Here is a 26,648-nt window from a genome sequence, read left to right on the forward strand (position 1 = left end):
CGTTAAACACTCACCATCTCTGTAACTGCAGGCGATGAAGGAATACATGCCATACTACGAAGAAGTGATGCCACAAAGGTATACATTAGGCATCAGTTCATGTTCTGCTAAATCAATTGATGAAGATGCTATAGGCATACCAGAAGGGGATTCCAATTGATACCCAGACCCAGTTTGTTTGCACGGTTTAGAAGCATTCAAGCAACCATATATGGCCATACCATGCTGTGATCATCACTTGCAAATTGAAGATTTTGCTGCCAGCAACTTTTGTCATGTATTTAGTTTTTTTTGTCTCAAGTGGTGAATTATGTACATAAGGCCTGGTGTTTAAATTGCGTGTTGCTAACTAATATTGGGTTGACTGGTGCGATGTGAAGGAAAACATTTTTTGAAATCTTGTTGTGCTAAGTGTTGAAGGAAAATGACTTGGTGTATATTGCTAAATTGTTGATAGTTTGTCAATTTTATTAGGATTGATAGCAAAAAAAAGTACATATAGGCCAGTTCAGGTATTGATAACGGACTTCAAATATAGAGAAAAGATGCACCAATTTTAAGTGTGTAATTATTTTCTCACAGTGAAATATTTCAAACCAATAAAAATTTGCGTGACATGTCTAGTGGCAAAATGAAGATTATGACTAAATAAATTGGCTATTCTAGTAATTTGAAATGACATAGACTTGTTTTGTTGATAGAAAATTTTAAAAAAGAACAAAAAAAAATCTTATAAATGGCTATTGAAGACTTGAAGTCGAGACATATTTGCTACACTGGCTAGTGGCTACTTAGTGGGCAACTTCACTCTGCCCATTGGAGAATTTCCCCTAAACCCTGATAACTCGCTAGTTCTAAAATTATATAGTGAGAATATGTCTTAAAAGACATGAATATTAATAAGAAATCAAATATGAAAACATGTACTCCCTCCGTCCCATATAATTTGGGACATTTTGACCGGGCACGAGTTTTAAGAAATGTAATGAAAAGTGAGTTGAAAAAGTTAGTGGAATGTGGGTCCCACTTTTATATATTAGTTTTATAATTAAATGTGAGTAGGAATGAGTTAGTGGAATGTGGGGTCCACTACCAAAAATGGTAAAAGTGAAATGGGTCAAATTATGTGGGACGACCCAAAATGGAAAACTGAGTCAAATTATGTGGGACGGAGGGAGTAACTAATTTAATAACTTTCAGTTTCTCTAAGGAGATATTGAGTTTGCAAGATTGTATACGAGATTAAATATGTAATGTGTTTGGTTCATGAGATTAAATTTCACAATTCAATCCTAAATGGATAATCATGGGATAACTAGTCATAGTTAACTCCCTATGACTAAAATAATTCACAACTCAATCCTAGATTATATCTTGATAGCAATATTTTATCTTGAAACCGAACACCGCCTAAGTCTCAGATTAACATGGGAAATTCAGGCAGCATTGTTTTCGTGTATATGGAGTATTTCTTCATCATTAAATTTTGATATCCCCGTAGGGTCCGCCGATCGCCGACACCATCCGGTCTCATAACCCGTCATCGTTGCAAAGAGAAAATGAGAGGGCGGAGGCCGAAGAGAGATAGACCATTTCAATTTGTCTCTTCTTCTTCCTTCACCAAAAGGCTTCTTCTCGAATTTATTTTTCCATAAATTTTGCGACAAAACATGTTGATTTGAGCGGTACTAGAAACTGAATTGATATACAGTTAATGCATTTGTCTGGACACGAGAGGATATATATATATAGAGAGAGAGAGAGAGATAAAGGAGAAATTGAAATGTAATTGTTTCCATAAATTGTGTGACAAACCGTTGTTGATTTGGGCAACACTAGAAGCTGAATTGATACATAGTTAATGCATTTGTTCAGATACTTTGTTATCGCCGCATGGTCCGCCGATCGCTGATACCATCCCAAGTCTTGCAACCTAATCGTTGCAAAGAGAAAATGAGAGGGTGGAGGCCAAAGAGAGATAGACCAATTCAACTTGTCTCTTCTTCTTCCGTCTCCAAGAAGCCTCTTCTCAAAATTTGGAATCCCAAACTCCGCCTCTTTTGAAGCCTTTGCCGGAGAAGAAGGTTGCAAAGAGACAATCAGAGAGATACATGCGAATATAGAGAGAGAGAGATACGAGAGGATAGAGGGAAACTAAAATTTAATTTTTTCCATGAATTTTGTAACAAAACGACATTGGTTTGAGCAATACTAGAAACTGAATATATAGTTAATATATTTGTTTGCACACGAGAGGATTTAGCGAGAGAATTTAAAATTGATTTGTTTCCATAAATTGTGACAAAACGACGTTGATTTGAGCAATACTAGAAGTTGAATAGATACACAGTTAATGTCTTTTGTTCGGATACGAGTGAATAGAGAGAGAGAAACAAAACACCATTGATTCGCACAATACTAGAAGCTGGATTAGTATACTGTAATATTTTTTTGTTATTGACACTTTATGCTTTATAATACGATTGTTTGAAATATTTTTCACAAAATGGAATTAGTTGGGGATTTATTTTTTTTTGTTATTAGCACTTTATAATAGGAGTATGATAGTTTGAGATATTTTTTATAAAATGGAATTAGTTCGGGATTTAAAAAATTCATATTTACACATTTAGAATAATGCATCCGTTAGTGTGATTTTTTCAAATTTATGATGCACTCGAATCCCATGGGAATGGCAATTTACTTAGAGCACCCCATCCGTGCTCTTGCCAACGAGCACGGATGTGGGTCCGGACCCACTTTTACTCCATGCTCTTGGGCAAGAGCACAACACCCACATCCGTGCTCTTCCGCAAGGACAAGCTCAAGGGTTCCACCATTCTATTATTCAATTTAAATAAAAACATTTCCACAAAATTAAAATGCATTAAAAATATCCGGAATACTATTACAAATTACAAAAAAATTAAAATTATATAATTAAAATCTTAAAAATTAAAAAGTACATAATTAAAATCCTAAAAATTAAAAATTACATAATTAAATCCATAAAATTAAAAAAACCCACTACTTGTGGCCGAATTTCGCCCAAATGTGTTTGATTAGGTCTTCTTGTAGCTCAATGTGGGCTCGGGTATAGCGCATTGTGTTCCTTGTTTCGATCCTCTTGCCCACCGCCGTATGCACACCTCGGCGTGGGGAGACCTCGCGGTTGAGCTTCCGGCTTCATCCTCGTCGTAAAAGCTAGCCGTCATCGGTCCTTCGTCAGCTATGATCATGTTGTGCAAGATAATACACGTATACATGATGTCGGCGATATTTTTCAAGTACCACAGCCGAGACGGGACCTTTACAATGTTGAATCGAGCTTGAAGGACCCCAAAAGCTCTTTCGACGTCTTTTCGAGCGGACTCTTGACGCTGCGCAAAAAGAACCCGTCACGGGTCTTGCAAGTTGCTGAGCGTCTTCATGAAAGTCGACCACCTTGGGTAGATACCATCGGCGAGATAGTAACCCATGTGGTATGCATTTCCGTTGACGGTGAAGTCGATCGTTGGTGCTACACCATTCAAAACATCATTGAAGAGTGGTGAAGAATAGAGCAAGTTCAAGTCGTTGTTGGATCCGGCAATACCAAAATATGCATGTCAAATCCATAGGCAGTAGTCGGCGACCGCTTCAAGGATAAGTGTTGGGCCGCCGCCTTTGTGGCCGCTTAAGTGTTGCCCCCTCCAAGCAGTCGGGCAATTCTTCCACCTCCAATGCATGCAGTCAATGCTGCCAAGCAAACCGGGAAAACCATGGACTGTTTCGTGAAGACGAAGCAGCCGTTGGCAATCATCGGTGGTGGGTGCCCGAAGGAATTCCTCACCGAAAGCTGAACGAACGCCGTCGCAAAAATTTTTAAGGCAAAGGATTCCAGTTGACTCACCGACATGCAAATACTCGTCGAAGCGGTCAGTCGTTTGCCCAGTAGCAAGTTGTCGGATGGCACACGTACACTTATGCAACGCCGAGAGACTTTGCCGACCGGTTGCGTCTGTACTTGTTTGAAAGTATTCAACGCGGGCGGATTGTGTTGACAATACGCATAAACAAGAGTTTTGACATGCGAAAACGATGTCGAAAGTAATCTTCCGGAAACCGTGGCTGGTCGGAAAAATAGTCAGCAACGAGCCTTTCGTTGGCTCCCTCCCGGTATCGATGGATGTAGCGGCGAGTTGATCTAGTTGGTCGAGGATGAGGGGCAGGGGTATTCGCGGTGACATAGGCTTCATAGGCGGCACGATATTGTTCATAATATTCTTGTTCTTCGCGCTCCGCTTCCGCAATGAGATTGGTGAAATCCATTTGAGAGGGTTTGAGTGAGATAGGAAGATGTAGATAAGTTGTATGAAAAAATATGAATGAGAGATGATTTGATGTGAAAAATGGATGATAAATGTGTGTATTTATAGATGATTTTGGCAATAAAAAAATAAAAAAAATAAAAAAATAAATTCTAGAAAAACGGTAAAAAAACGGCCTTATTTTGGGGAATCTGAAAATATCTTTTTAAAAAATTTTGGTATTATTTTCGATTTAAAAAAAATTCTAACGGAAATGCCGTTGGCCAATCAGAACGCGTCATGTCAGCTGCTCGCTGGCACGGACGTGCTCGATGCATCGAGCAGCGCCGCGCCAGTAGCGAGCAGGCTGTGCCGCGCCGCTGGCACGGACGGACGGACGCACCGCTGCGGATACTCTTATAAGTTGTATTCTAATTTGTCCCACTCATTGACATTTTATTTTGCTCTGGTAATATTAACTGGGTAGCATATATATACTCAGTATATAATTCAACAAATTTATAGGTCAATTGGCTAAATTAATTTGTTCATATCGTTGCCCGACTTTATTGTTTTGCTTTTTGACCGTTGATTTCACCGATTTGAAGTGACGAAATTAAGATTAACTATAGAGATTTTGCGAAATTGGGTATGCCTAGCTTAATTGATCCAACTTTTAGCTAAGTTTTAACATTGCTTAATCAATAAAATTAAAGTATTATGCCAACAATAGTATCATAGTTTAGAAATAAATGTTTTATAGAGTTTTAGAAATAAGAGTATGAATCTTGATCCCCTTAATCAACATTTCAAAAAAGATAATATTGGTTATAAACAAATCACATGGATCAATCATACGTAAATATATCATGTAGAGAGGTGATATAAAATCGCTATAGAAAAAAATCATAATTTTTTTACTATATAATAATGTTACGGTATATTTTTATTAAGTTAACATGCCATATTATGCTGGATCTAAAATTATGTTAGATATTAAGCATATAATTAAGTAGAGATTGCATTATTTGATCATACAACTTTTACATATAAATCGAAACTAACAATAATAAACTTTTAATTAAATTGATATTATCTTAATTTGATCATTTACAGAACCTAAAATGTGAAAGAAATTAAGTGATATAATTTCAAGTTTCTAGTTGTGTTTTGAAATCAAGAAATCGAGTGTAATGTTGTTGGATTTTGGAACTATCTTAAAATCCATTAATAGTTTAGTATGATAATTAAATAATCATCGCTTTTGTGAGTATGAGCAAACTCACACACTTATTGCAGAAGAAAGCATACACATTTATGAACAGCCATGAATTTACTTTACAATTTTATTTGGAAATGACAGGTCAGATTCATTCTCTTCTCTCTAAATAGTGAGAGCTCGATCCTCAATTTTATTGTATCTTCTACAAAAATTTTGTGACCACAGTTGCAGCTGTCTCCATTGGAAGGAAGAGCTTATTATCCCCACATCATTTAGGTTTAATACATGTGAGTCTCTCTCTCTGTGTGCGTGTGTGTGTTGTGTTCATATATATGTTCCTAGAGTTCTTTCATGTGTGTGTGTGTGTGGAGAGGGGTGCTAATATTTCTTCTGTTTTAAAGTTCTTTTTGTAGTTTATTTGGAAAGATAAATTAATTAATGGATGTGAACGTCAACATTAGTGTTGGTGCAATCTTAGATTGTCATCATGGATCTTGTTTCATGATCAATCTGAAATAAATCGATACATAGTTAAAAGGATTAAAATTAGTAATGTTGTTCATAAGAATCTATCAAGAATGTAATTTATGTTGATTTTGATTCACTTATATGCTTATTGATTTTGATCTAAAAGAGTAATCACATCTCATGTTTAATTTCTTATCCATAGATTTTTTTTGTCGATTATATGTTATTTTGTCTTTACCGTTGAATACACATATATTCGCTGCCGTATATGGAGATGTTTATATTTGTCGCGATGTATACGTCACATAGCATCTTTCAAGAGTGAGATTTATGTTTATTTTGATTCACGTACCTGTTTATAGATCTAAAAAATGAGTAATTATTACATTTCATATATACATGTATTATTCATAACATAAATTCAGCACAAGCATTGAAGTAATCATATAGATCTTGTTTAATTTCTCACTCATATTTTTTTTTGTTTATTTGTCTTTATGGTTGAATACACTTTTACCGTTTTACATGTATTCGACGAATATGTAGAGGTTTATAACATATATACTTTTTTGTAGGCGTTCTACCACTTCTTGATCAAATTTTCGCAAGTCATTCATAGATTTGTTAAATATGTCTTGTATACAAAATTTATCTCCTTAAATTAATTTTTTGGAATTAGTTTATTCTACAACACATAGATACTGTGCAATTTCATATTTATCTTTCATACACTTAACTAGTAATTATCATTTTAGTAATTTCATATACTGTACACAGCAGTATACCATACATAGATAAAATGTGCACTCTACTTCCTTTTTGTTTCATGGTTTAATAATTGTATACATCATCTTAACTGCAGATAATGGATAAACGCAATGGGAAGTCGCACTCGAAAAATGATGAATTTAAGGAGATCGATCTTACCTTAAAACTGGGACCATCGGATTACTATAGCGAGAATCAAGATGAACAAAACGACGATGAAGCTGCGTGCGAACAAGTGAATGATATGGTACTAATTTTAACTCCCTTTTCGCACTATTTGTGAAAACTGTATTCCAATACCTTCTAAGCTTTCCACAATAAATTCGTTAACCTCATACATATTTTTTAAAAGAATAATTTTATCATAATTTATTATTTGCTATATCTATACTACTCCATATACTTTTAATTTGATCGCTCTTACTATATATTTTCTATAACTTAGTAATTCTCTTTATAAGCTCAATTATTCGAACTTTTACAAATTATATTGAGAGCTATTACATCTTCCTAGTTCCCAATCCCATCAATGTGAAGTAGTATGTATATGTTGATTGTGGTAAGCGGATTTCGTGTGCACAGGGAAACTGGAATGTACCATATAATAGTTCATCTTCTTCTTCTTCATCGTCATCAGTAGCAGCACCTTCCAGCTCCACCTACAACTACTTTGCTTATAAGGGCTCTGTCGCTCACAATACTATAACCACTTCTACCCGTAAAAGACATGTGGTAGACGATAAAGCTTGCAAAGTCTGTGGCTCTCAGACCACTCCTCTTTGGAGGAAAGGTCCTGATGGTCCACAGGTCAGTTTTTTCCTTTAATTTCTTGTTTAAATTTTTTACATAAGTAGCACGTTTTAAGATTTCAGTTTTGATTTTTTGTATTTCTGAAACCATTATTGCAGACTCTGTGCAATGCTTGTGGGCTGCGACACCTACGAACGGTGAAAAAAAGTGCAGGAGATCACTGAGATTTTCTGAAAGAAGTGAAGATGATTCGTGAGCTCTGAGTTTTAATTTGGGAGACTCTTGCTCCACTTATAGTTTTTTTTATTTTAGCTCTCGATTTGTTCACAACATTTACATTTACATTTCTGGAATGTAATGAAGTTTTAATTTTGGAACTACCTACCAATTGAAATTGAGGTAAATCTACCTTGTCTGTTAGAAGCTTTTTCACAATAGACGCTCATCCGAGCGGGACGGCGGTCGCGCCGGGGCCTATTGTGAAATAGCCGTCACGCGGAGGTCCGAGGACGACAGGCATGGCCGAGTGCGGCTCGGTGCACACACGGTGCCTATTGTGCGCCGTGCGCGCACCGAGCAGTTTTTATTTATTTATTAATTATTTCAATTCTATATGTACAACTATGCACTTCATCTTGCATGCACGACTAAGAACATAGTAGTATTTTCATCAAAAATAAATAAAATCTTACAGGTTTGGTCGGTCGTTCAATGTTGAACTACTTAGCCAATAGAAACATTACAAGAATTAAATGCACAACAACAAAGATAATAACTATACTAAATACTACCTCTTAACCCTCGGCGAAATTATACACGAGATGTTCTTGTTCGGTTCCCTTCCCACACAACTTGAGAGAGAGAAAGAGAGAAAATACTCGAGAGTGGTTGGGCCAAATTTCCCAAATTCACAACTCAGGCAACTTGCTAATTCTATTCTTTCCTTCCACATATGCAGTTTCTACGTACTTTTATTCTTTCTTTCATTTGAATCCACATATTCCCATTCCAACATACATGCACTATTTAAAATCCAACATTCAAAATCCCCTATTCCTGCAAATCTAGCATCTATAATGCGGATTAGTCACAATTTAAATCATACAAAATGATCTAAAATAGGTGACACAAACAAAGCCTATGATCGATTCACATAAGCTCAACCTTGATCTATACAACCCACTATGAGTTCCATCTTCCCACCAGTTGATTTTCAGTCCAAGCACAACTACTATCCGAGCATTGGTTCATCTCCAACTCCCAAAGCATTGAGTCAATCCAACTCTCAAATGCAGTGGGTGTTCTGAAAATTGAAATCCACGTAGCGTATCTGGTAGGATATCAAAAAGATATTTTCCTATATATGATTTCCCCTTGTAATTATTAGCAAATAGAGTACTCCCTCCATCCCCGCAAAGTTTTTCATATTTCGACTCGGCACGAGTTCTGAGAAATATAATGGAAAGTGAATTGAAAAAGTTAATGGAATACGAATCTTGCTTTTATATAAATATTAATTTTATTTTATAATAAAATATGAGTAAAAATGAGTTAATAGAATGTAAATCGACGAACTTTAGGGATCAGACTAAAATATTTTCTGAGATGAAAGTTGAATTGGTGTACAAATTTAGTAATGGCAGCATCGGTAATTATTGCAAACCATGGGTATTTCACACAAACATGGGGTTTTTTCTTCTTTTGTTCTAGAACACACTTAACATTCCTCAAGTGTACTGGACTTTTTTTTTATTCCGCCTTTGGGAGAGACGCATGACCCTCATGCGTCTCCTTTTAATGAAATGCATGACGGAGATGCGTCTTTTATAGAGACGCATGAGGGACATGCGTCGTTAAATTTTTAATTTTTTTCATTATTTTTTTTGAAAGACGCATAAGCGTCATGCGTCACAGGCAAAGACGCATAAGCGTCATGCGTCTTTCATTTTTTTATTTATTTTATTTTTAATAGTAAAATAAAATAAAAATAAAAATAAAAAATGAAAGACGCATGACGCTTATGCGTCTTTCAAAAAAAATAATGGAAAAGAAATAAAAATTTAACGACGCATGTCCCTCATGCGTCTCTATAAAAGACGCATCTCCGTCATGCGTTTCATTAAAAGGAGACGCATGAGGGTCATGCGTCTCTCCCAAAGGCGGAATAAAAAAAAAGTTCTGTACAAACACAGAATCTAAGTTCTATTCTAGAAAAAAAAAAGAAAAAACCCCACAAACACACCAACCGCCCAAAATTTCAATTAACTTTCTGTTGCCTGCATTGCATATTCCCTCTCTTTTATGCTTTCTTCACAGGTAGCTTAAAATCACAGCACCACCGCACTCCACACTTCCCTTTCCTCTCTCAAAGGCCTCTACATTCGATCGAATCTTTATCTCTTATCTTTCTTTTCTCAACCCCTCTGCAACTCAACAAGTAAGACACGGAAGCGAAAAAGAAGAAAAAAAGCACAAAAAGAGAGAGAAACATTCTCCATGTTAACTTATATAATTATATGTTTTTACTAACATGCAATTAATTTCGTTACTTAAGATGCATTGTTTATTTGTTGCGTTAGGGATTGGCGTTGGTGTTTTGTTGGCTCCATAAAAAATAGACTATATATTTTAAAGTAATGGTAATCCTCTGACATTCATTCCTGCAAATTGATTTTTGTTTGTTTTGTGATGGCGTTAATGATTTCATTCCTCTGCGGCGGGTGTTCAGAGATGTCATGCTGATTTATTTTATGTTCAAAGTAATAATTGAGTTGGACATGCATCATATCGCGGAATAGTTGAACCCCTTTTTGATTGAAAATAGTTGGCAGTATTCTTGAGTTTGGTTGAGTTAAAAGTCTACTATAACAAGTGTTGTTTATACTAGAAGTTTATGATTCGTGGGATACTTGCTTGAGGAGGAGGATACAGAGTGAAAATGTCATCCAGGGGAGGGTCGTCGCCGCAGTTGCAGCGGCGGATTACGCGCACTCAGACAGTGGGGAATCTCGGGGAGTCTGTCTTTGACAGTGAAGTAGTTCCGTCATCGCTGGTGGAAATTGCCCCCATTCTTCGAGTTGCCAATGAAGTTGAGCCTAGCAACCCACGAGTGGCCTACCTCTGTAAGCTTTTAATTTATTGTACTCGTTTATTTTGCAACTTAGATATATTTCATCTGTAATTGTGTAATCTACTCATATTTTCCTTATGTTTTAAGTGAATAAAAGTTTCATGGAGTATTTTTTAAGATGTTTGGGGTTAGGACCAGGGATTAGAGTGACTAGGTTTTGATATTTTATAATTGATAGATTGTGGCTTCTTGACATTCTCTTGAGGATGTTCATCTTTATGCTGAGGGAAGAAGTAGGATGCCCGATCTTCTTTCTCATGCTGGTGATATCGGAGAAGTTGTGAACAAATTCTAGCTGTGTTGCATTTCTCTAGCCACTGAGTAGATAAGTGGGCAATTCCTTTAACCATGTAATGTAGAGCTTCACTTTTGTCAAAACTTGGTTTTGTTTATATAGTAAACCTTTTTGGGTGTGATATTTTGATTTTTTTTCTTTCCAATTTCAATCTAACAGATGTTTTGACAATTATAAATTTGAGCACCAGAATATCAAATTATCAGTGCATATACCTATATGCATAACACTGATACTATTAATTCTTTGTACTCTGGTACCTAGGTTTAATGACTTTGACTTGATAAAGTTTAAGTATTGCTAAAATAGATTTCTGAAACTCATTCTCGTGTTTATTGCTTATGTACTTGCACTTCATTTGGTGCTTTCCCCATAACCAGTGGTTGAACAATGCAGGTAGGTTTTATGCTTTTGAGAAGGCTCACAGGTTGGATCCCACTTCAAGTGGACGTGGTGTTCGGCAGTTCAAAACAGCTCTATTGCAACGTCTTGAAAGGGTAAGTAATCTCCTATTGGTGTATGTTAATCAAGATGTTCTTACTTTCCTTCATAGAAGTTTTCATAAGTTTCAGTGCACAATTTCATGATGGTCGCAACTTGCAACTAATTAATGATTAACGGACAGTTTTGTCGAAGTATCTTCTGATTTTGGTTAGAGCTTGCTGTATTCTGTTCACTATATTGTTTATGTATATTGTTTTTAACTAACTTTTCTAGTATTTGTAAAGTATAAACTGAGTCGAGGTTGATAAGTTTCAGAGACCAACCTTCAAAATTCCCTATTAAATTGATGTGGTTCATGCTAGTAATCTGGTGGATTTTGAATATATCCACCCATGACTGTTTTTTTGGGGACGTTTGACCTTTTTTCAAATCAGGACCTCATTAGACGCGTCTGTATACTACTTGAACTGCTGCTGCTTGTGCATGCAGGAAAATGATCCAACTTTAATGGGAAGAGTAAAAAAAAGTGATGCACGTGAAATGCAGAGTTTTTATCAACATTACTACAAAAAGTATATCCAAGCTTTACAAAATGTTGCTGATAAAGCTGATCGGTATGTTTTATTAATCACCAATCCAGTTTCCTTCTTGGACAATGCATTGCAAAAAAATGAATCATTAGTAAAATTTGTTAACAATCACTAATCCTTGTTCTTAACTCTGACAATGTACAGTGCACAGCTTACTAAAGCATACCAAACAGCTAATGTTCTCTTTGAGGTTTTGAAAGCAGTTAACCAGACACAATCTGTGGAAGTTGATCGTGAGGTATATACCGTTACTCTTTTTATTTGATTCTCTTGTTTCTGGATTTCACAGATTTGGTATTTTTCTTAACAACCATAAGCAGAATATATAATGGTTTACAAAAAATGGACAGAAATATATACATCATGCTCTGCTTTCTATGTTGCATATAACTAACTGTTCGATTTTTAATTGCACAGGTATTGGAGACTCATGATAAAGTTGCAGAGAAGACAGAAATATATGTCCCTTACAATATTCTACCTCTTGATCCCGACAGTGCAAATCAGGCAATCATGAAGTATCCAGAGGTCAAATTCGAAATATCTAGTTCCTTCTAGTTTCCAGTTTAGTTGTTATGGTTTTAACAATTGCAGTATTCAGATTCAAGCTGCCGTACATGCACTTCGAATTACCAGAGGCCTTCTTTGGCCTAAGGATTACAAGAAGAAAAAGGATGAAGATGTCCTTGACTGGCTTCAAGCAATGTTTGGTTTTCAGGTGATCTCTCATTATTGTAGTATTATACTGTAATATATTATGATTTTTAAATATAGTAAATAGAATGGATAGAACAAGAAAATCATTCCCTGGAAGAATCCTTATGTCCTCATGACTCTTAAGATAATATAATCATAAAACATCAAATGCACCAAATAAATAAATCATAGTACTATAATTATGTTGTCTGTTCCAATATAAATGAAAAAATTGACTTTACTGTAGATAGTTATACTAAATCATGAAGGTTGAGATTCTAATATCTTGGATGCCCAATATATTTGCATTACTGTTGACTGTTGATTTGCAGAAAGATAATGTCGCAAATCAAAGGGAGCATTTGATTTTACTACTTGCAAACGTACACATACGCCAGTTTCCAAAGCCTGATCAACAACCTAAGGTTTGGCCTCTCTATCCTAACTTGAACATATGATTTAGAGTTCTTTTCCTGTTTCTTTTTTATCCTTGATCCCTTGGATGCCCTATACCTTTGACCAACGATTATCAAATGAAAAGGCTGTGGTTTGAAAAAGCTAAAGCCCATAGTAACAAGAGGTTATCAAATGAAACTTTGTAAAACAACCATGTTACTGGATTTGGCATTACTGGCTTACTCGCTAAATTACTTTAGCTAATGCATTCCCTTTTGCAAAAGTGACAATGTGGCGTATCACTGAATTTTCCCTTGAATATTGCTGTGAGTTAAGGTGATTCACACAGAACTGTGCCATAAATAATGGAATGGAGGGAGTATCATATTCTTCTGCTCTAGTATCCCTTGCACTAATTTAAGATTTTTTTAGTTAGACGAGCGTGCTCTAGATGAAGTGATGAAGAAGCTTTTCAAGAACTACAAGAAATGGTGCAAGTTTTTAGATCGCAAAAGTAGCCTGTGGTAAGTTTTTCAGTGGGAACTGCCATTCTGATAATGTCTCTAAATCTTGGGATAAACCGGCTCAATTACTCTAATATTCATTCATGGAGATCATATGTTATGTATTCTCGTTTATGCCAATGGAACTGATGTGGAGTTTCTTTACTTCAATCAATGGATGTCTAAAATTAGTATTACTTCCGCAACACTGTCCTGCTATTTGTTCACCTGGGGGAAAAATTTTCAATCTACCACTAATTTTAAATTGTTTTTTTTATCTAATTAGTCTTGGTTTATTTAATCGCAGGCTACCTACCATACAACAAGAAGTGCAACAGCGCAAGTTGTTGTATATGGGGCTTTATCTTCTTATATGGGGAGAAGCTGCCAATCTGAGATTCATGCCTGAGTGCCTATGCTACATCTATCATCACGTATGTTCTGATATTTAATCCTTTTAGTTAATCAATGAATGATTCGTTAGCTTTAAGTTTGCCACAGTTAGCCTTGTGTTCTGTGTGTTTGAGAGAATAGATTATTCTCTCACATAATACTAGTAATCATTTTGGATTTTTAACTTTGTAGATGGCTTTTGAACTTTATGGTATGCTTGCTGGTAATGTAAGTCCGATGACCGGTGAGAATGTGAAGCCTGCTTATGGAGGAGAAGAAGAGGCCTTTCTGAAAAAAGTTGTCACCCCAATTTATGAAGTGATTGCTCAGGTATACTCTACTAGATGGATATCTTCCATTTACTTTTCCATGTTATTTGCTTAGGCTTTTCTTTTTACTTAATTTAATCTTTTCTATTTTCAGGAAGCTTCAAGGAGCAAGAAAGGGAAATCCAAGCACTCCCAGTGGAGAAATTATGATGATTTAAATGAATACTTTTGGTAATATGACGTCTCCTAGTTCGATAAGAAAATGTTACACAACAAGTTTTGGGTAAATATCACTTCATATCCCAAATTATTTTTGCCTTATCAACCATATCCCGAACCATGAACATGTTCTCTTTACCATGAACTATCAATTTTGCATCAATTGTGCCCCCGTTTTACAACAGGTCAGTTCTGGCGATTACACCTTGTTCATAAGTCAAACTGGCAAAGAGATCAGCTTTGATCTTTTTTTTTGTTAAATACACTGGTAATCCAGTGAGCCACATCAACTTTTTGGATTTGAAAGTGGACTTGGGAACATACAAAATCGTGTTCATGGTTATTTTTTTCAGGATAGTTTAGGATATACTAGTGCGAAAAATGTTTGGGGTTTAAAGTGATATTTACCCTTAAGCCTACCACTTCAAATAGTAGTAATTTTTTTCCAAAATATATAGGTCTGTAGATTGCTTTCGGTTGGGTTGGCCCATGCGTGCAGATTCGGATTTTTTCTGCAAGCCAGTGGATCAATTCCAGAGCGAAAAAAATGGAGTAAGTATAGAATAAGTAATTTTATCCTTAACATGTTCCTGAGTTCCTGGCATGAGCAATATGGAATAACTTGGTCTTAAGAGGTCAAAGTAATGGCTTCATTTCTTTGAAAATACCCTGTCTTTCCAGGTACTCACACCATTCTAAAATTTATAACTTGACTTATCGGACTCTATCTATTATTCTAAATTGCGCTAGCTCGTGTACCTGTTATTTGAAAATCCGGGCCCCTTCCAGTTATGCACAACATTCTAAATTCATAACTGTTGTTCAATGAACTTTATCTATCACACTCTGTAGCAAGATACAGAAAAAATCTTTGAAGCTTCACATCAACTCCGTTTCCCATTTCTTTAAATGAGAGCTATTTCTGGAGTCCAAGTGTGTTATCATATGACTAATTGAGTAACTTACATATTTGATTATTTTCAAAGAGCATCATCATATTGATTGTCCTTTCTAGCATTTTTGAATGTGATTTTCTATAAATTCAGGAATCGAAACCTACTAGAGAGAGGTGGGTCGGGAAAGTTAATTTTGTTGAGGCTCGTTCATACTGTCATATCTTTAGAAGCTTTGACAGAATGTGGAGCTTCTTCATATTGAGCTTACAGGTGTGTTCTTTGTGGTCTTTTTTAGACTTTTGTTGCTATTGTCCAAACTATTCTTTAGATCTGACATTCAAATCTTCTATTGGTGAAGGCTATGATCATTATTGCTTGGAATGGCTCAGGACAACCTAGTGCAATTTTTGAAGATGATGTTTTCAAGAAAGTACTGAGCATCTTTATAACGGCTGCAATATTGAAACTTGGACAAGGTATGACTTCTTTGTAATTGAAGTCATTTTCACAATATTTGTGTGTAACTTTTAAAATATTCATGACACTTGGGTGAATGAATGATTATATGCCAGTATTACATGTTACTGCTCCTCTGTTATATATATCATATCAGTGGACAAATATATATATTTCTTTGTATTTTTCTGGTCCTTTTACTTGGCTTTCTGATGTCAATAAAAGGATTAACCTGTTAGTTCTTAGTATTTGTACTGTTGCACATTTGCATGGTGACATTCCATTGGTAATATTTCAGTGATGAAATTCACTATTGGGAATACATACTGTTGTGACCAGGATATGCTCTTCATCTATTATTTTATTATTGGTTTCTGATAATTTCCACGCTTCCAGCTGATCTCACTGAAATAAAACTTCTATTTTGCCTCTTCCCATGATATCTAACTGCATAACTGTTGCAGCCATTCTTGATGTAATTCTGAGCTGGAAAGCTAGGCGGAGCATGTCCTTCCATGTCAAGTTAAGATACATTCTAAAGGTTGTGTCTGCTGCTGCATGGGTGGTTATCTTGCCTGTTACCTACGCTTATACATGGAAGAATGCTCCTGGGTTCGCTCAAACTATCAAAAGTTGGATTGGGAATAGCTCAAGGGCTCCTTCATTGTTTGCCTTGGCTGTTGCAATCTACCTATCACCAAATTTGCTTGCTGCCTTTCTTTTCCTTTTTCCCTTCGTTCGTCGGTTCCTTGAGAGGTCAAATTACAGGATAGTGATGCTAATGATGTGGTGGTCTCAGGTGTGCTTTGTGTTACATTATATTCTCATGGTATTGTTTATTGAAGAAAATTGGGTAGTAACTTGTGTTTCTATGTTTATGTGCTTCAGCCACGGCTCTATGTTGGCAGGGGAATGCATGAAAGTACCTTTTCTCTTTTCAAGTAAGCATTAAGGATGAGATCTTTTTGTAATCTATAGCATGATCTTATGTAATAAATTATGTCGTTTTCCCATTCTCAGGTATACATTATTCTGGGTGCTCCTCACCATTACAAAGTTAGCTTTCAGTTTCTATATCGAGGTGCCTATATTTGCCATTTTTTATTTGTGTCGTCCTTGTCTAATTTTGAAATACATATGACTATTGATTTCGCTTTCACTTTTTATAAGCTGTAGTATGTTTGTGTTATGGCTTAGCCACTTAAGCATGTTATTTGGTAATCTTATGTTCATTTAGAGAGTAAGCATTTGTGGTTAGGTTTTAAGCACATTACTGAGAAATGGGATGTTCACCTTTAGGACATTGCAAACGTATTATCTCTCTCATTTTAGCATAGTTAACTTAACAGCAACCGAGACTCGTCATGACTTGACAGCTTGAGGGGCTAAGTTTCCAGAGTTTCCTTTATACATATATTATTAATTTTATCAGTTAGCACCATTGCCCACCCTCTTAAAATAAATCTGTCTAGCTCCCCTTATAATGCATTCTGATTGAACTGCCTGAATCTTACTGATGCAGATAAAGCCTTTAGTTGGTCCTACAAGAACAATCATGAGTGCTCATGTTTCAGCTTACCAGTGGCATGAGTTCTTTCCTCAAGGTAGTCAATGCCTATAATCTGGTGAACTGTTAAAAGAATATAAAGACAACTGCCACTTCTTATTCTTTTTTTGTGTGTGGAAAAAATATTTTGAGTCATCTGACTTTATTTGTTGTTCTCTTAACCTTGTTGGTCCTGCAGCTAAGAAGAATATTGGGGTCGTGATTGCAATCTGGGCTCCAGTTATCCTTGTAAGGATGATGCATAATACTTATATGTTTCCACTTTGATGCTTACCTTATTGGCTTGGGAGGGGGGGGGGTTGAAACTGCAAATTGTTTACTCTTTCTGTTGTAATTTGTGGATTTTTCATTTTAGGTATATTTCATGGATGCACAGATCTGGTATGCTATATTCTCCACACTGTTTGGGGGTATATATGGTGCATTCCGTCGTCTTGGGGAGGTCAGTTGAATTCCTTTTTGTTACTCTTCTGATAGAAATGCCGATAACTAAATATCTTTTTTACTGATAATTTTGAGCAGTATTCAGCACAACTTAAACGATTATTTTATTTGTAAAACACATTCTAGAATTCTGAATCAGGGCATCTTTATTGGAAAACATGCATAGATGATCCCACCTCCCTGGTAGGATGATTCATTTCCTGCTCTCAAGAAAATTGAGATTTCTCCATGAGCAAACACTTTTCTCTACCTTCTTGTTTATATATAGATATACGCGCTCAATAAGCTGACAGATAAGCACATATCATTATATTAACACTTTAGTGATGAAAACATTCAGCTTTATTTAGTTATTGGGTTTACTTATAATGAATATTTTTACTAGATTTGTATTTGACTTATGAGTACATGATGCTGAGAAACTGATGCCATTCTCAGAAAAAGTTTTTAGCAAGAATTTTATGTTTGAAAAGATAATGATAGTTCTCTTTTGGGTTTAATTTGTCCCCTTCTGTTTTATCAGATTCGGACGCTGGGAATGCTTAGATCACGATTCCAATCGTTGCCAGGTGCTTTTAATGCATGCTTAATCCCAGAGGAGAAAAGTGAGATTGTGAAAAAGAAAGGACTGAAGGCTACATTCTCACGCAAGTTTGAAGTGGTATTGTATTTCTTTAGTGGCTAAATGTGGATGTGTTACTCCACTTTACTGATATTGATTTGGACTACCATGTGAATGTTATTATACCAGATCCCATCCAGTAAAGAAAAAGAAGCTGCAAGGTTTGCTCAGTTGTGGAACAAAATAATAACAAGTTTCAGAGAGGAAGATCTTATAAATAATAGGTGCCATCTTCTGTCTGATTGTTGATAAATAATACATTGGTTTATATACTTTTTCTTTATCATGTATTCTGTTCCGAGGTATAGCTCCTTTTGTTTGATCACACAACTTGCTTCCATTGTAGGGAAATGGATCTGCTGCTTGTACCATATTGGGCAGATCGTGATTTGGAGCTGATACAGTGGCCCCCATTTTTGCTTGCCAGCAAGGTTGTCTCGCACCACTTCAACTGTTTGAACTTGACTTTTACCATCTGATGGAGAGACCTTAGTTAATTCCTTTCTAGTCATCTCCAGGAAAATGAGTAATTTGTAGAATAGTAAAGATAACATGAAATGATAATTTCTGTTGCTGTTCAGCATTTAACTTATCAAGTGATAAGAAATATCTTTACTAGACACATTTGTCAACATGCTAAAATACTAACGGTTACAGTTCAATCACCTTTCTTACATTACTTTATTGAGGATAAGCATTTGGTCTGGGTATCAAAGTAATATCAGTGATTGGTTGAATATTATTACAGTTTTTATTTTGCTGATTAAGTTCGTCATACAGATTCCTATAGCAGTGGATATGGCTAAAGATAGTAATGGGAAGGATAGTGAACTGAAAAAACGGATACAGTCTGATGATTATATGTATTCTGCTGTCTGTGAGTGCTATGCGTCTTTCCGAAACATCATTAAAACCTTAGTTCGTGGAAATCGAGAAAAAGAGTAAGTTTTTAATAACTTACAACCTGACACACCCCATAGTTTATTTAGTTTCTTTTATACTTTTAATGTTTTTTCTAGGGTCATTGAGTACATCTTTTCTGAAGTTGACAAGCATATAGCTGAGGATGATCTATTGACAGATTACAGGCTGAGTGCTCTTTCCAGTCTATATGACCTCTTTGTTAGGCTCGTAAAATACTTGGTTGGTACTGTTTATATTGCATTACTCTTTTCTTTATATTTTTTTTAAAAATTATAGACTGTTGTTGCTGTTGGTTCTGCCAGTTTGTAACCTAGACTGGATTTGGTTGATTTCCCAGCTAGATAATAAGCAGGAGGATAGGGATCAAGTTGTCATTCTTTTCCAGGATATGCTCGAAGTAGTTACCCGAGATATAATGATGGAAGATCACATATCCAAGTAACTATTTCTTTTGGTGCCAATTGGTCTATATTTGTAATCTTTTAAGCTCTCAATACAGTTTTTTATTTTGGGTGTTTTCTGTCATTAGCTTGTTAGACTCAATTCATGGTGGATCGGTAAATGAAGGAATGGTCCCTCTTGATCAACAGCATCAGTTATTTGCCTCTTCTGGAGCAATCAAGTTTCCAACTCCCGACTCAGAAGCTTGGAAAGAGAAGGTACTTATAAAAGAAATCCATATGATACTGCCACTACTGCTAAAATCTTTTTGTACAGGGATACTTGTTCGACACTTCAGATATTTCCTTTGCACAGATCAAAAGGTTGTACTTGTTGCTGACGGTAAAGGAATCTGCTATGGATGTACCTTCGAACCTAGAAGCTAGAAGGCGCATTTCCTTCTTTTCCAATTCTTTGTTTATGGACATGCCTTCAGCCCCTAAGATCCGCAATATGCTGTCTTTCTCGTGAGTCCTCTACCCAGTCGGGTTTTGTACATTTAAGTGTTGCACAAATCGATCTGCTAAGTGTTCAACACACCCCTAACTTAAATTTTAGGTTTTGTGTCAATGACTCAATGGTCTTAGATCATTATTACTTTCTAATCATCATCATAACCATTAGGACACTTGTATTATGACTTGACTTACTTCTGTTTTATACTGTCAAGTTTTGTAACAGTGTGTGTCACTAGGTAATACCACTTTTTGTTAAAGTTTAGTTTGAGTAAAATTCCCAAGGGCTATCTGAAGGAAATCCGCTAATTAGATATTTGAAGGGTGCTTTTTCTCGAACTTGTAAATTATTTGGAGTATCAGAATAGATCTCCCTTTTTTATGGGACTGGACTATGAATTGTGCATCTATGAAATCTATCACATGGCTGTCCCTTGTGTTTTTCTCAGTGAAACTGAGTCATGTCATTTTTGGCTGTTATCCTGACTAAATAAGCCTCTAATCATTGTTAGCTTCACATTAGGTATACTTTTGATGGTCCTATGTCCTAATCCCTAAGTTATCATGTTTTTGCCTTCTTGTTTGTGATTTAATATAGATATTTTTTATTTAGTGTTTTGACTCCTTATTACACGGAGGAAGTTCTCTTCTCATTGCCTGAGCTAGAAGTGCCAAATGAAGATGGTGTTTCCATTCTCTTTTACTTGCAGAAAATTTACCCAGGTTTGTGCTTTAGGTTTGCTTCCTTGCATGACAGATTTCTCATTCTCTACTAACCTTGTTGCTAAATTATGCAGATGAATGGGACAATTTCTTCGAGCGTGTAAAGTGTCTCAATGAGGAAGAACTTAGAGGATCTGATGAATTGGAAGAACAACTACGCCTTTGGGCATCTTATAGGGGTCAAACGTTAACAAGAACTGGTATGATCAAGTCGAATTCCATGAAGGATGTGGTTTCTAGTCTCTCATATTTTTGCTTTCATATAATTTCCTTCTCCATTTTTAGGGGTTTTAGGAAGTGGTTTTGGGTGACTTAGAGTCAACATACTAATATGGTCAGTTCCACCTCAAATACAAAGAATCCATCCTGAGTAGGATCTGTTAATGGTGTTTAGTTTTCTGGTCTTAAATGGACATGCTAATAAGTAGAACCCTATACCAGCCCAAGTAACTCATGGATCTCTCATATGTCAAGTTGAATAGCTTGAGTAATGAACATTTCAGTTACATAGTTATGATTTGATGGTTTGAGCAGGGAATTAGTAACTAGTTGATCACTGCTATATTTTATATGCACGACTGGTTTACTCATGGTTTCTAGAGTTAGTAGTTTGCTTGAAATGCCTATGCTACCTTTGATCAAGTTATTCTTCCCATCTTTTTTTTCATGATGAAGTTGACTTTTCTTGGCTGATGCCTTGCCCTAATGTGTGACAGTAAGAGGAATGATGTATTACCGCAAAGCACTTGAACTTCAAGCCTTCCTAGATATGGCCAAGGATGATGGTACTTTATCCTGTGCACATGATGAGCACAGTCCATAACTTTTTTTACATTTCAAGCCATTTGATATTTGATCACTAATTGTAGCGGAGACCGTAATTTTGTGCAATCTGAACAGATTTAATGGAAGGATACAAGGCTGTTGAGTTGAATGAGGATCAACTGAAAGGAGAGAGGTCACTTTGGACACAGTGTCAAGCAGTTTCAGATATGAAGTTCACTTATGTTGTATCTTGTCAGCTGTATGGCATTCAAAAAAGATCTGGCGATCCTCGAGCTCAGGATATATTGAGACTTATGACGACGTAAGATTATAGACCTGTAGCTGTCTGTTTCCTTGCAGCAGTTATCACCTAATTAGATTGCTTTGAACAGATACCCATCTCTTCGAGTAGCATATATAGATGAAGTTGAAGAACCAAGTAAAGATAGGTCCAAGAAGGTGAATGATAAGGTGTATTACTCCACCCTTGTGAAGGCTGCTCTGCCAAAGTCAAATTCTTTAGAGTCAGGGCAGAATCTGGACCAGGTAAATTAAATGTATTTGAAGTCCAGCATGTAAGTAGAAATATAGGTTTTTGGTGTTTATGCAATATTTGTTGTTGAATTATATTGTTGAAGCTTTTAGGAGGGGGGGGAGGGGGGTTCCTCTTCTCCTCAGAGGGCTATCTGCCCTTGCTATGATGATACTACATTTTCACTCAGTGATCTGTCTGTCAAAGCTGAAAATTAGTTGGTCAATCACTTGCCATTTATCAAAAACACTCGTCAATTTGCCCTGTTCTTGGCAGTTTCTGATTCACTCTTGCCTGTGCAATGATTGTACTGTATTACATATAGGAGTTCCTCCTATGCAGGTAATCTATCGCATAAAACTTCCAGGACCTGCCATCATGGGGGAAGGAAAACCTGAAAATCAGAATCATGCCATTATTTTTACACGTGGAGAAGGCTTACAGGCAATTGATATGAATCAGGTAAAGCATTGTTATGCTTGATTGGATTTGAATTTCATTCTTTATGTCCTATAATAAATATTCCAAATAGGATAATTATATGGAAGAAGCTCTGAAAATGAGAAACCTGCTTCAAGAATTTCTTAAGCGCCACGATGTGAGGTATCCATCAATTCTTGGTTTGAGGGAACATATCTTTACCGGAAGGTCAGCATTTGGTCATAATTAGTATTTTCTTCAGGTAAAAGTATACAGACTCTTGTTTTGACAACTGAATTTTCCCTTGCCATGTGATGCAGTGTTTCCTCCCTTGCTTGGTTTATGTCAAATCAAGAGACAAGTTTTGTTACTATCGGTCAGAGATTGTTGGCCAATCCTTTAAAGTAAGTTCTGCTGTTTCTTCATCATCCCCACTCGCTGAGTATTCATACATATAACATTGTTTTTGGAGTAAATATAGCACTTAGTACTGGTCGTGACCTTATTCTAGTTTTTCCTTGGATAGCACAACCATGGATATAAATTTCCTAATAAAACTTCTTGAAGTATATATGTTCCTTTTGTTTGGTATTCAGCAATTCACTTAAAAGGATTTCAGTTATGACTCATTGCAAACCTAGCACTGGTTACTTGCAATAATCTGATGCTAGGTTATATTGCAAGTAATCATACCAATAAAATGGTTCCAAATAGTGGCCATTGGCCACCCTTTACCCATATTATTTTATATTTGCCTGTGCAGTTCTTTTAAAATTGTCATGCCACCTTCTGAATTTGATTCATTTTCCTATCTGTCATCAATTGGATTTGGCATTAATATAAGTATAAATCTTGTGTTTTTGTAGGGTTCGTTTTCATTATGGTCATCCAGATGTTTTTGATCGACTATTTCACCTCACAAGAGGTGGAGTGAGCAAAGCCTCCAAGGTCATAAACCTGAGTGAGGACATATTTGCTGGTATGGCCAAAACACTAGAGCTATTCTTGGAACTTTCTATGGTAGAACTGTAATTGATTTACTTCTCGTGCAGGTTTCAATTCTACCCTTCGTGAAGGAAATGTGACCCATCATGAATACATACAAGTTGGTAAAGGGAGGGATGTAGGACTTAACCAAATTTCTCTGTTTGAGGCGAAGATTGCCAATGGAAATGGAGAACAAACATTGAGTCGTGATTTATATAGGCTTGGGCATCGATTTGACTTCTTCCGAATGTTGTCATGCTATTTTACCACAATTGGTTTCTACTTCAGTACCTTGGTATGTGAAATAGGCTATAAGATCTAACAGTTGATTTTGACTTTTTTATAGATGTTGATGATCCTGTGTTCTTCTGGCAGATTACGGTGCTCACTGTGTACGTTTTCCTGTATGGTCGCCTTTATCTGGTTCTTAGTGGACTTGAGAAAGGGCTCAGTAGTCTACCAGGAATTCGACAAAATAAGCCTCTTGAAGTCGCTCTTGCCTCTCAGTCATTTGTTCAAATTGGATTTCTGATGGCTCTCCCGATGATGATGGAAATTGGACTGGAGAAAGGGTTTCGAACAGCACTAAGCGAATTTATACTGATGCAACTGCAGCTTGCACCTGTTTTTTTTACCTTTTCCCTGGGAACAAAGACACATTATTATGGGAGGACATTACTTCATGGAGGTGCAAAATATAGGCCAACTGGTCGTGGGTTTGTGGTTTTCCATGCCAAATTTGCTGATAACTATCGGCTATACTCTCGGAGCCACTTTGTTAAGGGACTCGAGTTAATGATATTACTTCTTGTTTATCAAATCTTTGGGCAATCCTATAGGGGCACTGTTGCATATATATTGATTACTGTATCAATGTGGTTTATGGTTGGCACCTGGCTTTTTGCTCCCTTCCTTTTCAACCCTTCTGGTTTTGAGTGGCAAAAGATAGTTGATGATTGGATTGATTGGAACAAGTGGATTAGTAACCGAGGAGGTATCGGTGTTCCTTCAGAAAAAAGTTGGGAATCATGGTGGGAGGAAGAACAGGACCATCTTCGTCATTCAGGGAAATTGGGCATCGTTGCTGAGATTATATTGGCCTTGAGATTTTTTATATATCAATATGGGCTTGTTTATCACTTGCACATCACCAGACATACTAAAAGTGTTCTGGTATGTTTATACTTGAAAGTCTTGTATTCTCTGCTAGTTTTTGCTTTTTGTTTATTTGATTAAAAGAAAATTCTTTTGGAGTTGCTAGTTTTGTGATTCACACTGGTGTGTGTATTACAGGTATATGGCATATCATGGCTAGTGATATTCCTGATCCTTTTTGTCATGAAGGTGAGGTTACTTTCTTCCTGTTTCTGAATCTTCTACTGTGATTCTTATGATTCTTGGATATGAACAAGACAAACATATCAGTTTTCCTTTTCATAACTCTTAATTTTAATGAAGAGATGGTTTGCATATTTAAAAGCTGCACAATATGAAAATTACTTACAGTTAGTAACCTAGAAAGTGCAGTTTGCGGTTTGATGGCATTTTACAGGCGAATTTTAACGTCTGCTAGGTGTCCAAATTGACAAATGCCCATTCAGATTTATCAGTTGCATTCAAGTGATATATTAATTCTAGTTTGTTTATGTTAGAACCATACTGCTTGCTTGAGAATGTAATCAACAACTTGGCCAAATTGGACAATATTTCTTGTTTCAAATGACACATTAATTCAAATGGAAGCAGCAAATTACAAATGCTGATGTCTTTCAACTAGGATTTTCATTCTCTCTCTTGTTTTTACTCTCCAGACAGTTTCGGTTGGTCGGAGGAAGTTCAGTGCAAACTTCCAGCTTGTTTTTCGGCTTATCAAGGGTTTAATCTTTGTCACTTTTGTCTCTATCCTTGCTATTTTGATCGCTCTCCCTCACATGACGCCAAGAGATATTGTAGTCTGCATACTCGCCTTCCTGCCTACTGGTTGGGGTTTACTCCTGGTTAGTTTACTCCTTTCTTAGTTTCTTTGCAAGGAACTCCATTTTTTCTTTCGAATGTGCTGCTTCATAATCCAAATATGTCCACTTCACTTGACAGATTGCACAAGCATGTAAGCCGATTGTTCAAAGAGCTGGATTTTGGGGTTCTGTTCGAACTTTGGCACGTGGTTATGAGATCTTGATGGGGCTGCTACTATTTACACCTGTAGCGTTTCTTGCATGGTTCCCGTTTGTGTCTGAGTTTCAAACTCGAATGTTGTTCAACCAAGCGTTCAGTAGAGGTCTTCAGATTTCTCGTATTCTTGGTGGACACCGCAAAGACAGATCCTCAAGGAACAAGGAATAGTAGTAGTAGTAGTTAGTATCATAGCAGCAAGGAGGGATGTCTGCAAATTTTGTACAATGCTAATATGACCATTGATGTTGTAACTGTTACTAAACTTATAGTAGGATTCTAAACCGGGTCCTTGCTTAGTACTTCTTCCGTTCCTTGTTCATAGATGCATTTCCTTTCGGCACAGAGTTTAAGAATAGTGTGTTAAATGGTTAGTGAAAAAAGTAAAAGAGAATAAAATAAGAGAGATGAAAAGAGAATAAAATAAAAGGGAGAATTACTTTTTATCAAAAATAGAAATGACTCAATTAACTTGGAATTTTCCAAAAGAGAAAAATGACAGAAAAATGACTCTATTAATATGGAACGGATGAAGTAACTAAATTTGTATTTTACTTATCCTTGAAGTACGTAGTAAAGCAGGAATAAGGCTTGAGAATCTTTTCTTGCTTAGTTTTGATTTAGTGCTAATTATTAGAAATAGGTACAGCTCTAATAACTGATTCTGGTGTTTTTACTGATATGAATGTCAGTTGTGAGGCAAATGAGTCTTAAAAAATTGGATTGATTTTTTATTTTTATCAATTTAAATGCAGAAGATGGTAACTTTTTATTTTTATCAATTTATATGCAGGAAAACCAAGAATCAAAAG

The 26,648-nt window shown here is 36.1% G+C and overlaps 2 protein-coding genes across 3 annotated transcripts; both read left to right on the forward strand.

The window, feature by feature from the left end:
* The first annotated feature begins 6,844 nt into the window (after nucleotides 1–6,844).
* LOC121800639 (GATA transcription factor 15-like) lies at nucleotides 6,845–7,877 on the forward strand. The gene is made up of 3 exons (XM_042200165.1): nucleotides 6,845–6,994; nucleotides 7,330–7,554; nucleotides 7,656–7,877. Exons 1-3 carry the CDS (start codon nucleotides 6,845–6,847, stop codon nucleotides 7,719–7,721), a joined length of 441 nt encoding a protein of 146 aa, XP_042056099.1. The 3' UTR covers nucleotides 7,722–7,877.
* Nucleotides 7,878–9,860: 1,983 nt separating this feature from the next.
* On the forward strand, nucleotides 9,861–26,138 carry LOC121798530 (callose synthase 3-like). 2 transcript variants are annotated; one of them, XM_042197587.1, is made up of 42 exons: nucleotides 9,861–10,619; nucleotides 11,319–11,419; nucleotides 11,856–11,980; nucleotides 12,101–12,194; nucleotides 12,374–12,484; nucleotides 12,558–12,674; nucleotides 12,985–13,077; nucleotides 13,481–13,572; nucleotides 13,859–13,985; nucleotides 14,137–14,274; nucleotides 14,368–14,444; nucleotides 14,891–14,984; nucleotides 15,479–15,598; nucleotides 15,687–15,804; nucleotides 16,249–16,583; nucleotides 16,673–16,725; nucleotides 16,805–16,865; nucleotides 17,307–17,388; nucleotides 17,530–17,579; nucleotides 17,707–17,793; nucleotides 18,319–18,456; nucleotides 18,547–18,641; nucleotides 18,764–18,848; nucleotides 19,198–19,358; nucleotides 19,437–19,560; nucleotides 19,679–19,779; nucleotides 19,871–20,000; nucleotides 20,059–20,249; nucleotides 20,851–20,960; nucleotides 21,035–21,160; nucleotides 21,677–21,745; nucleotides 21,861–22,047; nucleotides 22,118–22,271; nucleotides 22,600–22,719; nucleotides 22,790–22,905; nucleotides 22,998–23,081; nucleotides 23,544–23,656; nucleotides 23,730–23,959; nucleotides 24,040–24,837; nucleotides 24,958–25,008; nucleotides 25,476–25,661; nucleotides 25,759–26,138. In XM_042197587.1, exons 1-42 carry the CDS (start codon nucleotides 10,436–10,438, stop codon nucleotides 26,005–26,007), a joined length of 5,877 nt encoding a protein of 1,958 aa, XP_042053521.1. In that variant the 5' UTR covers nucleotides 9,861–10,435; the 3' UTR covers nucleotides 26,008–26,138. The 2 variants fall into 2 exon arrangements, with proteins under 2 accessions (XP_042053521.1, XP_042053523.1); XM_042197589.1 differs by having other exon boundaries at nucleotides 9,862–10,619; nucleotides 20,098–20,249.
* Nucleotides 26,139–26,648: the final 510 nt, after the last annotated feature.

This window comes from Salvia splendens, chromosome 4, assembly GCF_004379255.2.
Source record: "Salvia splendens isolate huo1 chromosome 4, SspV2, whole genome shotgun sequence".
NCBI classification, from domain to species: Eukaryota; Viridiplantae; Streptophyta; class Magnoliopsida; order Lamiales; family Lamiaceae; genus Salvia; species Salvia splendens.

Excerpts from the sequence above, each read along its gene's own strand:
- LOC121798530 (XM_042197587.1), top strand. The coding sequence starts at position 10,436 with ATGTCATCCAGGGGAGGGTCGTCGCCGCAGTTGCAGCGGCGGATTACG. Across the intron at positions 19,780-19,870 it reads ATGGAAGATCACATATCCAA|CTTGTTAGACTCAATTCATG; the intron begins GTAACTATTTCT and ends TTCTGTCATTAG. Across the intron at positions 22,720-22,789 it reads AGGCAATTGATATGAATCAG|GATAATTATATGGAAGAAGC; the intron begins GTAAAGCATTGT and ends TATTCCAAATAG.
- LOC121800639 (XM_042200165.1), top strand. The coding sequence starts at position 6,845 with ATGGATAAACGCAATGGGAAGTCGCACTCGAAAAATGATGAATTTAAG. Across the intron at positions 6,995-7,329 it reads GCGAACAAGTGAATGATATG|GGAAACTGGAATGTACCATA; the intron begins GTACTAATTTTA and ends TCGTGTGCACAG. Across the intron at positions 7,555-7,655 it reads AAGGTCCTGATGGTCCACAG|ACTCTGTGCAATGCTTGTGG; the intron begins GTCAGTTTTTTC and ends CCATTATTGCAG.